The sequence below is a fragment of the Gouania willdenowi genome, unplaced genomic scaffold, assembly GCF_900634775.1.
Source record: "Gouania willdenowi unplaced genomic scaffold, fGouWil2.1 scaffold_54_arrow_ctg1, whole genome shotgun sequence".
Taxonomy (NCBI): Eukaryota; Metazoa; Chordata; class Actinopteri; order Blenniiformes; family Gobiesocidae; genus Gouania; species Gouania willdenowi.
This window is the reverse complement of record NW_021145218.1, coordinates 68,984-82,079: the sequence shown is the minus strand read 5'-3', so window position 1 is coordinate 82,079 and position 13,096 is coordinate 68,984. Positions and strand designations below refer to the sequence as shown.

At 37.1% G+C, this 13,096-nt stretch overlaps 1 protein-coding gene across 2 annotated transcripts; it reads right to left on the bottom strand.

Annotated features, from left to right (window-relative positions):
• Positions 1–7,951: 7,951 nt before the first annotated feature.
• On the bottom strand, positions 7,952–11,340 carry LOC114460603 (peptidyl-prolyl cis-trans isomerase FKBP8-like). 2 transcript variants are annotated; one of them, XM_028442513.1, is made up of 2 exons: positions 11,222–11,340; positions 7,952–8,608 (listed from the first exon to the last, which is right to left on the bottom strand). In XM_028442513.1, the coding sequence occupies exon 2, from the start codon at positions 8,549–8,551 to the stop codon at positions 8,057–8,059; it is 495 nt and encodes a 164-aa protein (XP_028298314.1). In that variant the 5' UTR covers positions 8,552–8,608; positions 11,222–11,340; the 3' UTR covers positions 7,952–8,056. The 2 variants fall into 2 exon arrangements, with proteins under 2 accessions (XP_028298314.1, XP_028298315.1); XM_028442514.1 differs by lacking the exon at positions 11,222–11,340 and adding an exon at positions 9,207–9,482.
• Positions 11,341–13,096: the final 1,756 nt, after the last annotated feature.

The window sequence follows — 13,096 nt, the reverse complement described above, 5'->3', positions numbered from 1 at the left end:
TACTGTCCTGTTTGCTTTCCGAGGAGGGGGAGTACATCCTTCTCCTCGCAAATGGTGACCATGTCGTCATGGCCACTGACCTGTGGGAGCCTCTGGCTCCCATGTTGTATGATCCCCTCAGGGTCAGCATCGTCCTACAGGGGGGGAGAGTTTCCTCTATTACACCCATTTAAATGAAATCTATGTAAAGTCTTCCTTTCATGGTCTTAAAATGTTCATGAAACTTATGATTGTTTAAAGAATGAGTGCAAACACTCATTGCCATGTTATCTGCACAGCTGAACAGGTAGTATCAGCACCAGGAATAAGGTAAATGGAGGTGAAATATTCATTTTATTAAAAACCTCAACCTAAAAATAGTACCCTTTCACTCTACTTAAAAATGAATATTATCAATATCTGGAAAAGATCAAGATTTAATCAATGGAGAGTAGTCAGCTCTTTTTAGATACAGTATTAAATATGTACATACACACATTAAAATATATATATTACAATAGTTTGAAAAAGGTACGAGTTTATGAATTACTTTCTCAGTTACTGCATTAGTTACTTACATATTTAGTTAGTTTATTAGTTACTTTCATAGTTACTGCATTGAAATTGACTGAAAAAGTTGGAATTGGTTGAAGAGTTGAAATTAGTTGAAATTGGTTGAAAAAGTTGAAATTGGTTGAAAAAGTTAAAATTGGTTGAAAGAATTGAAATTGGTGTAAAAAAAAGTTTAACTTTATTCAAAAAGTAGAAAAAAATTAAATTGTTCGAAAAAAGTTCAAATTTGGATAGAAAATTTTTAAATGGATTGAAAACGTTGGAGAGAAAGCTGATGATGAAATTAGTGTTAGCGTTAGCATTAACTTGGGGTTACTGTTGCAGCCTAGCTTTACCATTAACATTAGCCTATCTGTAGCATTAGCCTAGCAACAACATTAGTGTAGCATTAACCTAGCATTAGCATTCGTGCAGTATTTACCTAGCATTACCCTTTTGTTGATGTTAGCATTAACCTAGCATTACCATTAGCATTAGCCTTGCAATTGTATTAGTGTAGTATTAGCAATAGTCTAGCATTAGCAATAACCATGCGTTATAATTAGCCTAGCAATCATATTTGCCTAGCATTACCATTAGCCTAGCATTAGCATTAGCTTGTTAGCATTAAACTAGCAATCGCACTAGGGTAGCAATAGCACTAACCTAGCATTAACATTCACCTAGAAATAGCAGTAACCTAACAATAGATTAATGTTAGCAATTTGGTTGAAAAAGTTGAAATTGGTTGAAAAAGTTAAATAGGTTGAAAAAGTTGAAATTGGTAGAAAAGGTTGAATATGGTTGAAAAAGTTGAATAAAATTAAAATAGGTTGAAAAAGTGGAAAAAAATTGAAATTGTTTGAAAAAAGTTGAAATTATGTGAAAAAGTTAAAATAGGTTGAACAAGCATTTAGCCATCTAACAAAACATGAGCAATTATTTAATATAGCCTCCATACTCTCCCAACAAGATATATCTCATGACACGACAGCGCATCGTTGTTTGTGTTGGAAACACAGAAACACAGCGAAAATGACAACAACTCAGAAAAGCCTCAGTGAGGAGCATTCACAAAGTCAATTCTTCCTTTCACTGTGAAAAATACCAACAATGTTCTGACCTTACCTTTGCTGAAGCTCTGGTAACTCAGGTGTTGGTCTCTCATCTTTTAAAAGCTGTCGTTTTTTCCTCAAAACAAAATTTCTCTATCGCCTAGCGCTGTCATCCTGCCTGTAGTGTTATCCCTCCCACTAGCTAGAGAACGTAGCAGCAGCGGCCACATGAAATTAATTCACTAATGTACTGTGAACTTACATATAGCATTTAGCATAGCTCGGTTACGTCCAAAGGCAGCGTAGAGAGCTGCCTTTTTACGTAAATGGTTGTTATCTTGGGAACTGACTGCGTATGCGCAAAAACACATAAAAACACGCTATGGGAACAGAGGTAGAACAACCGTGTGCTTTTGGGAGGGGGCGTGCGAGACTGTACAGCCGTACCATGAAATAGCTCCGTTTAGTCATTTGGGCTATGAAATGCACAAAATGCTGACACTGTCAAACTTTGTGCCCATAGCCGAAAACAAACCACATATTCAGACTCAGAAATAAAACGAGTCCGCTGGTGTCACATTTTCCATGAAATAAGCACTTTTTATACACTGCGATTTTGTTTTTGGCCTCTAGCGGACTCTACCCATGAGGGATGTACATATTCAGACCTTTCTGCTAATATTTATTACGTGTGGCCTGATCCAAGCATTTCTGGAGTTTTCCTAAGTGTTTCGGTCTTTCACACTGCTCTCTCCCATAGGGTTAGGGTTAATACATGGAGGCGGTGCCTTCCTTCTCACTCGTGGGCGTGGTTCCAGCGCCTCTAACTGACACGCCCCCAGCGTTAGAGAGCAGAGGGAAGTGCTTGTTTTAACATGATTTTCAGACTTAATTTGATATACGTAACGATTTGTTTCATCTTTCAGATTTGGCTCAGTGGTCAATGACACATGTTTCTGTGGTGTGACAAACTCATAACACTAATGTATTTGTGCTTTACACGGACTTTAAGCTGGGGGAGCTTTCAGGCACTGCAGGATTTGAATCCATGATGACATGTTACTAATACTAACATTTGTTATTGTGGTCCCAGCAGCTCTTTGGTCTTGCCCGTGTTGGAGTCATTGAGTGTGTGGACAGGTGTCTTTTATACAGGTACCAGTTCAAACTGGTACAGTTAATATGGCTAATGAACGGGGAATAGTAGGGCTTCTTAAAGAAAAACTAACAGGTCTTTGAGAGCCAGAATTCTTGCTGGTGATCAAATACTTAATGTATGCAATAAAATGCATTCTTTTTTTGTTAAATCATACAATGTGTTTTTGTGAAAAGCTCTTTAATTCTAGTGTGAACGACCACTGAAGCAAAAAGAAAGGAGTGACTGTGTTGTCTACAGAGATAAACATTCAATGTCTGAGGACATTTGGCTGGACCCAAACAAACACTTAGTGGTCACATGGTTTCTATCTGTGGATGGTGCTTACTTATGATATTACTGATAGAACAAATGTGTTGCTTTCTCAATATTTATGCCTTATATCTTTGATGCAATAATCTTTTCATAAAAATGTATTTCTTTTTCAATGTGGACAAGAAAGAAATGTATTTTAATCTCTTGAATGAAATAAATCAATAAACCTCAATGAGAGACCCTTCCATTCTCTTTTAACACATAAGAGGGAACAAAGCAGCAACGTATTTTATGGAGAGATAAGTTAAGACTTTTATGAAATGAGGTATTTGTAAAATAGAAATCTTAATTGTAAAGGGATAGAGAATAATGACAAACACAATGTATTATGAAAACCACAGCTATTCTAACATACAGTACATGTTTTTGGGCTATGTGAAGAAGCCAGAGTACTAATAGAGAAATACCGCACAGGCATGATGAGAACATGCAAACTCTACACAGAGGGGTGTCAACCCCATGCAGGCCTGGCTGTAAAGTAAAAGAGCCTCCTTATTTTATTGTTAATGACATAGAGATGGCCAGTGTATCGTGATTCAACATATATTGAGTTTTCCTTTTTGGCGATATATGTTCATGCAATACATTTTTATTGTACTTTAATGAGATGGAGCGTTTGTGTACATGAAGTGTACAAGTGTATGTAAAGTTAAAGGAGTGAACAAGGGTTCATTAGCATGTTAGCTCAGCTTCTGTAACATCTCACAGCTTCTCCATCAGCTGCTCTGCATTTCATTATGAGGTGCATTCACTTTCCCCAGGAGAGTGTGGGAAAATAGAGTCTCTATAGGAAACCCTAACATATGATCTCTGATATCCAGGTTAGAAGAGTGCTTAGATTGATCAGAAAGAGCTGAACTAGTTTGATCTAAAACACTTCTTTATCAAAGTCTCCTCTTTACAGTAGAATATATTCAACCATTAGCAGGAGGCAGAAAATCCCAGGTTGAGTGAAGGCAGCACAGGTGCAGGTGGTTAATTGTTCACCCTCTCCTCTCTGTGTGACCTGACTCACTTTGACTTTCACACGTCATTGAACACTAACTAAACCAGATACACAGACTCATTGTGGCCCCTGTATTGACTGTGTTTGGGGCCAATCAGCATCACTTCTAGATTGTGGATATCCATCAGATGGTACTATTGATATGTTCAACAGTGATAAACAGTGAATGAAAGCTGCTTCAACTGTTTACTGTTATTAATAATTAAACTTCACTTCTCTTATTAAGAGATTTTATGAACTCACCTGTTCACTGGTGTTGTGGATTATCCTGCAGCTGCTCCCAGGGTTTTCTCCAGTGCTGTTGAGCGTAGGGGACCCCAATGTTGTAGTGATGGCGCCCCCTACGCTCCGTTTTCAGCAACGTAGGGAGATTTTCTGTTGTTTTTTTCATTTTTTAATCAATACTATTGTAATAATTGTTGCACACTTGGACACAAAGGGACTTCCAGATGTTCACGGGTTGTTTAAACTCATTTTTTAATCTGAATAATCCAGAAAGACATACATCAGCCTCACCATCTATTTAATACAGGCGATCTGGACGGATGCTCCAGTCTTTACCTGAGGACCCCTGCAGCCCTTTAGCTGCCCCTGATGCTGCCTGTGTGTATGTAATAACTGTCCATGTATATAAGCTCTGAGGAGAGCAGACAGTCTGTTCTCCTCAGAGCTTACAGACTGGAGAACACCACCATGTAGTAGTTTTCATTAAAATCCTACATGTCCCATGATTCTTAGCTCTTCTCTGTAGTCCTTGTTCTCCTGGGACGTGTTTTAAAGGTGTTTCTACTGTCGTAGCTGGTCTGTCAGTCTGTCCTCTCATGATGAAGACCAGGGGTGGAGCAGCCATTTATAAAGTTTATTAAATTCATTTACTAAAACCATGATAAAGCTGTTATTAAGTCAGTGATTCTCAACATGTGGCTCTTTATGTCTTCATTTTAATTATTATTTCCCCAGAAAACCTTAAAAAGGGAAACTTTTTAAACCCTTTTTTTTATCCTTTTCTTTGGCTGTTTTACAATTTTCTTTGTCCCATTTTTGTCCATTTTCCAAAAAAAATTAACACTTTTTCTTGTATTTTCAGATTTTAGCTCCTTTTGCCAAAAAATATCTCTTTGTCCTATTTTTGCTCCATTTTTCTAAGTTCTTTTTGACACTTTTATTCAATTTTTGTCTATTCTTTAACCATTGTTAACCACTTTTCATCCAAATAATCAACCTTTGGCCCAATAAATAACACTTGTTTCCTTTTTTCCTACATTTTGCCTCTTTTTGTTCCACATACCTTTATCACACCCACAGGAGTCCAACTGTTGGCATCCTCGTGGCTGCTGCATTGTGGGCCATCACTTTAGCTAAAGGAACCATTAACACAGTCATAGATGAGCCGAGCCACAGTCCCTGGACCATGTTTATGTATGTCATAGCCTGTCATCATCATCTGTAACTCCTCAGTACTGTGGACGCTGAGGAAGTCTCACAGTGGAAGGACGGGTCTCCACCCAATGAAGAAGAAGGCTCTGCAGATCATCACCAACAGCATGATAGTGACCGTCGTTGTTTACCTTCCTCCTGTGATGGTTTACATCTTTGGTCCTTTGATCTTCAGTGAAGATAAAATGTATGATTGTTATTTAGCCATTCCTATTCTGGTCATGCTAACAGCTGGGAGTTCCATCATGTCTCTGCTATACCTGGGCAACATGAGAGGTTTCTGCTAAGGTAGGGGTTCTCATCTGGTCTCACCCTGGGACCCACATTTTACCATGGTCATTCAATTGTGACCCTTTTTTTTTTTTAGAATTCAACCACAAATTAATTTTTTCTCAATTAGCTGTTGAAAACAATCTTTTTTTAAACATAAATCTCTATATTTTCCTGTGTAACATGCATTTCACAGCATGAAATGCAAAAGAAATTTTCTTTCAAAATAAAAGACAAGTCCAACATGAGAAATATTAAGCATTCATTTATTTTTGACCAGCTGTCCATGACCCACCCAGTATAGGTCTGCAACCCACTTTTGGGTCCCGACCCACCAGTTGAGAATCATTGTGCTAATGAATCTAACAGGAGATCAGACCTGTTCATAGAATATATGCTTTCTATTAGGGATGGGCTATATTATCAAATGTTATATTGGTTTTTCCACAGATATTGAAAAATTACTGTATGTGCTGTTGTTTAAGACAACACAATAAAAATGAAAAATATATAAATAATATTAATTTTTCAAAACATGAAATAAATAAATAAACAAATAATTGAATAATTAATAAGAAATATTCAAAAACAAACATGACTTTTTCCATTACTAAAATTGGAAATTTAGTGTTGGACAATATTGGATATCAGCAAAAAGCTAATATTGAACTTTCTATAGAGTAGCACATTTTATAATAAATACAATGTTATTTAACAGAACAATCCACTCCTGTCCTCATATGTGTCCTTTAGCCATAACATAACATTATTGTAAGAATGGCCTCATGGGTTGCCTTAAAAAGTAGTCCAAGGTTCCAAAAATGCAGTCAAGTGTATTTATTTACAGTGAAAAAAAGTGCATCAGTATTTTTTTTTTCACAAAATCCATCCATCCATTTTCATACCCGCTTATTCCCGTTTAACAGGGTCGCGGGGGTCTGCCGGTGCCAATTTCCGGCTCTCATAGGGCGCTTGGCGGGGATACACTCTGGACAGGGCGCCAGTCCATTACAGGGCAACACAGACACAGACAACCATTCACTCCTATGGGCAATTTAGAGACTCCAATCAACCTTACAGTCATGTTGTTGGATTGTGGGAGGAAGCCGGAGTACCCGGAGGAAACCCACGCAGCACGGGGAGAACATGCAAACTCCACACAGAAAGGACCCAAGTCCACCCCAGGGCTTGAACTCAGGACCTTCTTGCTGTGAGGCGGACATGCTAACCACTAAGCAACCGTGCGCCCGTTTTCACAACATTTCATATGAAAAGTGTGTGTTCACATTGTTATGTCTAAGGTGGGCCCATAATAGAAATATAAGGTTTCATTAGCCAGGACAGAAATGAAGCTGTTAATAGGGGTTGGTCAGTGACAATTCATATAAGCAAATAGTACAGTATAGTGGCTTCTTTGATGGAAATATTTGTATTGATTGATCATTTATTTTTTCCTTCAAAAGTCAGTTTTAGTCAAGTTATTGACATTTTCTTAGAAGTCCTAATTTTAGATCAAAGCTCCACAAATGGCATTACACAGTGAAGGATCTGATAAAAGCACTTTGGTGTTTGGTTTGCTCACAGGTTCCAGTCAGTTTTGATTTCTGGTTATTGTTCACTGGTATTAAATGTTGTAAGAATTGTGTTATAATAAATATCATTTTAGACAATGTTGATATTTTTGTTTTCTTTCCACATTAATGAACACATTTGGATAATGTTCTTAAACAACTGAATATTTTCATTTTTCTTTATTGTACATTATAATAACTGTCATCAATGCCTTTAATTGTAAAACAATATATTTTCCCTTTGGTCTGTATTTCCATCATAAGTTTAGTCTTAAATGTTCTTAAGGTGGTATTAAAAAGTCATAAATATATATTTTTATATTCTTCTTACCTGTAGTCACCCTGTATTTATCATCATTATGCTTGTAACCTATGTGAATAGATGCTTGTAAAATAAAAATGTACACATTGGTTTTTTTTTTACATTTAAACTTTTATTAAACATCAATTTCAGATGCACTCCTGGAAAACAAACATATTCATATTAATAATTCATATTTTTGAATATTAATTCTCATTTGTTCCTCTACAAAATGCATCTTGTAACTGTAGAGGATGATGACATTATTTGTCACACATACATAGCAGAGAACAGAGAGTGACAGTGAGGAGGTCATAAACTGATTAATATTTTCACCCTCATGGACCACATGGTCAGAATGCTCTGCCAGATGTGCTCCAGTGTTTAAGTCGTGTCGTTACTACAGTTCTTGAATCACTTTCTAGCATAGATGGCCACAGACAGAGCGATGCCACCAATGGCTACTGCAGTGGCACCAAGCAGCCACTTCCAGCTCAAACCCCCTTGCTCCCTCTTGCAGGTGGCCAGATCAATCTTCTCAGTGGGGGGCAGCAGCTTCAGGTCTGGAGCATCAGTAGCTTCCAGGAGCGTAATTTCCAACACAACCGCTGACTGAACCTGGAAGAGCGCCTTCTCTCTCATTTCCATGAATTGCACCGCTACATCCACTGCATAGATCACTTCAATGTCTCCCAAAGTGAACGACAACTCCGAGCCCTTGTTGATCAGCGTCCCATCCAACAGACGTGTTATTAGATGAATCTTCACAATCTGTCCAGGTTGTGGCATACTGTATCTTCCTCTTCCAGCCTGCAGCACCTTTTTCATTAGCGAACCAGTTCTAAAGATATCTAACCACTCATCAGCAGGTGGTTGGGGGTCAGTTTCTCTCCTCATGGACTGATCCATGACAATCTTATTCCCACTCTTCACTACTGATGCACTGTCACTGCTTTGGTAAACAACCTGAAACACAAGAAAACATATTATAAGTAGATTACCATTATTAGCTGGCAGCTTCTGAGCAGGGTTGGAGTCAGTTATAATTGTAGTCATGTAATTGATAATTAATTACAAAGATGGTGTAGTTATAATTGTAATTTTAAAAATCTGTTGCTGTCGTAATCTCATTAAATTCTAGTTGAGTTCAGATAATTTACTTTGTAATTGTAATTGCAATGTTTACTTAATGCTAAACTGGTGAACATGTTCTACACATATATAGTTAAAATATTATTAAAATGTTTATATCAAGCTTTCCCACATTTTACCATTTTAAAAGTGTATTTTACAGCTGACTTAAGACCCGTTATCATATGAGATGCTAACAGAAAGCTAACACAAGAGAAAGGTTGACTTTTATTAGGTTATCTATTTCAGGCTCAGTATTTCTGAATAATTGTAAAGTTAATGATAACGTACTGTAAGTGTAATTGGATTTCTGAGGCTAAAAAAATAATTGTGATTTAATTGTAATTGGAAAAAATGCTGGTCACTGTAATCATAATGTACTTGTTGTTAGATTGTCTTCTGTGCTAAAAGATGGTAGCACCATGAGATTTACCGTTTAAGAGCAGCTTAGTATTAGTGTCTCATCTGTGGGAAGGATGTTAATTCTGGGACGTATTAGTCTTTCTTTGAATCAGGGGCTGTTCCAGATGTTTCCTATTCTCTCCTATCTGCAGCTTTGGGCTTTCACACTATGTCTGTGTTTTCTCTCCTGAGGAAGTATCTGCTCTGTGAGCTCTGGGTTTTTAGTTCTGCCTTTTGTTCTTTTTTTTTGTTCTACTTTTTGCTCTTCCTTTGATGTTCTCAGATGTGGAGTTCTTCCCCAGCATATCAACGGTTGTTCTAAACTCCTCAGTAGCCACGGTTACATGATGTTTTTTTAAATTCAGAATGAGTTATTCTGCATTAAATCATTCTGCTTCATGTTTACATGGTAATAGTAATTCCAGAACTGAGGTTTACATGGAAAAGCGGTTTATTTGGCTTTAGTTAATTCCACTTTAGGTCTGGGGGTTGGGAAGGCTCTGATTGGACAGGGGGCGAACATGACGTAGAAACACACAATCAACATTTTATTGTTGGCTGTAACCAGTGTTGTGCTAGTTACTGAAAAAAAAGTAACTAGTTACCGTTACTAGTTACTTCATTCACAAAGTAACTCAGTTACTATTTTGATCACTTACACCAAAAAGTAATGCGTTACTAGAAAAAGTAACCTTTGAGTTACTTAGAATTAAAGAATATCTCATTTATTTTGAGTCATTTGTGTCCGTACAGCTTCATATTAGTGCGTCCCACCTTTTTTAAATGATGACGGGCAGGCAGATGACTCTACCCACACACCTCCTGTACCAACCAGGACAAGCTAACATTGCTACCACCTACACCACTCACCAATACATGATCGATCCTGAGAACCACCTCCAAGCTACGCTCACGTTTGCTCTAAAACACCTCAAAGAGAGCACTAAGGGCCATAAAGCCTACTACAACCAAAAAGCCTCACAGGAGGAACTACAGGTTGGAGACAGAGTCTAATATTACAGTTTTGCTCAAAAACGATCATCATGCAACCAAACTAGTGAAGAAATTTCTTCCCAAATGGACCGGACCCCCAAATAAAGATTCCCAGCACAAAGACCAAACAAAAGCTCAAGTGGGTCTACCAAAACCAAATTAAGCTATACAGAACAACAAAACTAACAGACTAGCCGTCAATCGTGAGCTGAATAAACCCTACGAGCCAAGATATGGCATTCCTAATTAGCCAACTAGTCAATGCATTCAATAACATCTACCACCTCAAGGACATAGTAAACTAGAAACTAGGACTGGAATCTACTACAAAAGCTCTATCCAACCTCTAATATACATGTGGTTTACACCAGACATGACCCTAGTCATTGTAATTATTCTCTGTCACATATATCTACCTTCTGCACCGCCGCTTTATGCCTTAGGCACACCAGGAAAGTTCAAGACCAAATCAATCGATCACATATTCAAACGCAACCAACCCAGATCCGAGGGTGCACTTTGCTATAATAGGGGAAACCCCAATTACATCACAGAGAAAACAACAATATATATTGAATATTGCCATTCTGGTTTTATACATCAAAGCATCATCTCAAGGCAAGGGCAAAATATTGAGATGTATATCGTATATCATATTACAGCTTGAAAATATTCAGACATTTAAAAAAGGCCATATCGCCCCGCCCATTTGACGCAAAAAATATGTCGACGTAAATGTTTTGTATTGATGCATCGTCCCAAACATATATGTTGTCCCACACCAGTCCAGAATTGATATAATGCATCGGAAATCTAGACCCTAATCCACCAAATGCTTAGAACGAAGAAGATCTTATAACCAATAATGGAGTTTGCACCAGCAGTGGGAGGAGCTTGAGTCGTTCCAAAGATCTTTACAATATCAGCTCATTTACACAAGATTATGACTTAATATTTAAACACATTTAGATTAAAACAAGCAGTATTTACTCACTGGATTGTGGAAAATCACTAAATTAGTCATTAAAGTTGACATTATTATTAGAAACTCACCTTGGTCTCAAACGTTGCTCACTGATGACAACCTTTGGTCAACGTTAATCTATATTATTAAAGCTACTTTAGTCGTTTCTGACGGTGCACGAGCAGATTCTGTTGAATGATGTAGATTCTGCAGTTTTTATCTTAGCCTGAGTTGCCATGACAACCTGTCAACATTGAGCTCCCATTTTAGCCTGAGTTGCCATGACAACCTGTCAACATTGAGCTTCCATTTTAGCCTGAGTTGCCATGACAACCTGTCAATATTGATCTGTTCGATGCTGCCTTTTGTGATTAAATGTATGTCATATTATCATGGAAATATATTAAATTAAATAATGCAAACACACATTTTACTCCTCATAGTGGATATACTGTATGTATAGACTGTTACATCAGGCATAATTACTACCAATGAGAGAGCGTCTTATACAACAATAGAAAACTAATGAACATTTTACTCACCAGGGGGAGCTGTTGGCCAAAAACTTACATATAAGTCGCTTCATTGTATAAGTCACAGAGGTGTAAAAAGTACTGATATATCCTCAAGAACAGGTACAAGTAAATCATACATAAAATACTCAAGTACAAGTAAAAAGTAGCTCAATTAAATAGTATTTAAAGTCAAAGTTACTAGTTACTTTCACCCACACAGTTATTGTTGGTTCCTTTACAGATGTAGAAACCAAAAAAAGGAAAAAATGAAATCTTCCACAATTTTAATCTAATTTATTTTCCACAAAGGCATCTGTATTAAATAAAAGGTTTGTCAAAATGTAAATTTAAAAAAAAAAAAAAATAATAACACAAATTAATTCAATTCACAATAAAAAAAAATAAAAAAAATGTATCAGGCTCCAAGTATAGATACATTTATAAACTCTAAAACTGAGAAAATAACTGGCATTCAATGCTGTTTTGGCGCTAATCTGATTAGTTGGCTATCAAATGCATTACGTTTAATCTGATTGGTGGGCTATGATCTAATGCATTACGTTTAATCTGATTGGTGGGCTATGATCTAATGCATTACATTTAATCTGATTGGTTGGCTATGATCTAATGCATTACGTTTAATCTGATTAGTTGGCTATGATCTAATGCATTACATTTAATCTGATTGGTGGGCTATGATCTAATGCATTACGTTTAATCTGATTGGTGGGCGATGATCTAATGCATTACGTTTAATCTGATTGGTGGGCTATGATCTAATGCATTACGTTTAATCTGATTGGTGGGCTATGATCTAATGCATTACGTTTAATCTGATTGGTGGGCGATGATCTAATGCATTACGTTTAATCTGATTGGTGGGCTATGATCTAATGCATTACGTTTAATCTGATTGGTGGGCTATGATCTAATGCATTACATTTAATCTGATTGGTGGGCTATGATCTAATGCATTACATTTAATCTGATTAGTTGGCTATGATCTAATGCATTACATTTAATCTGATTGGTGGGCTATGATCTAATGCATTACGTTTAATCTGATTGGTGGGCGATGATCTAATGCATTACTTTTAATCTGATTGGTGGGCTATGATCTAATGCATTACGTTTAATCTGATTGGTGGGCTATGATCTAATGCATTACGTTTAATCTGATTGGTGGGCGATGATCTAATGCATTACGTTTAATCTGATTGGTGGGCGATGATCTAATGCATTACGTTTAATCTGATTGGTGGGCTATGATCTAATGCATTACGTTTAATCTGATTGGTGGGCTAGGAGCTAATGCATTACATTTAATCTGATTGGTGGGCTATGATCTAATGCATTACGTTTAATCTGATTGGTGGGCTATGATGTGATGCATTACGTTAAATCTGATTTGTCGGCTATGATGTGATGCATTTGTTGTTGTCTGGTCAT

What these genes read in the sequence shown, in the direction of transcription:
- LOC114460603 (XM_028442513.1), bottom strand. Translation starts at nt 8,551, where the DNA reads ATGGATCAGTCCATGAGGAGAGAAACTGACCCCCAACCACCTGCTGAT.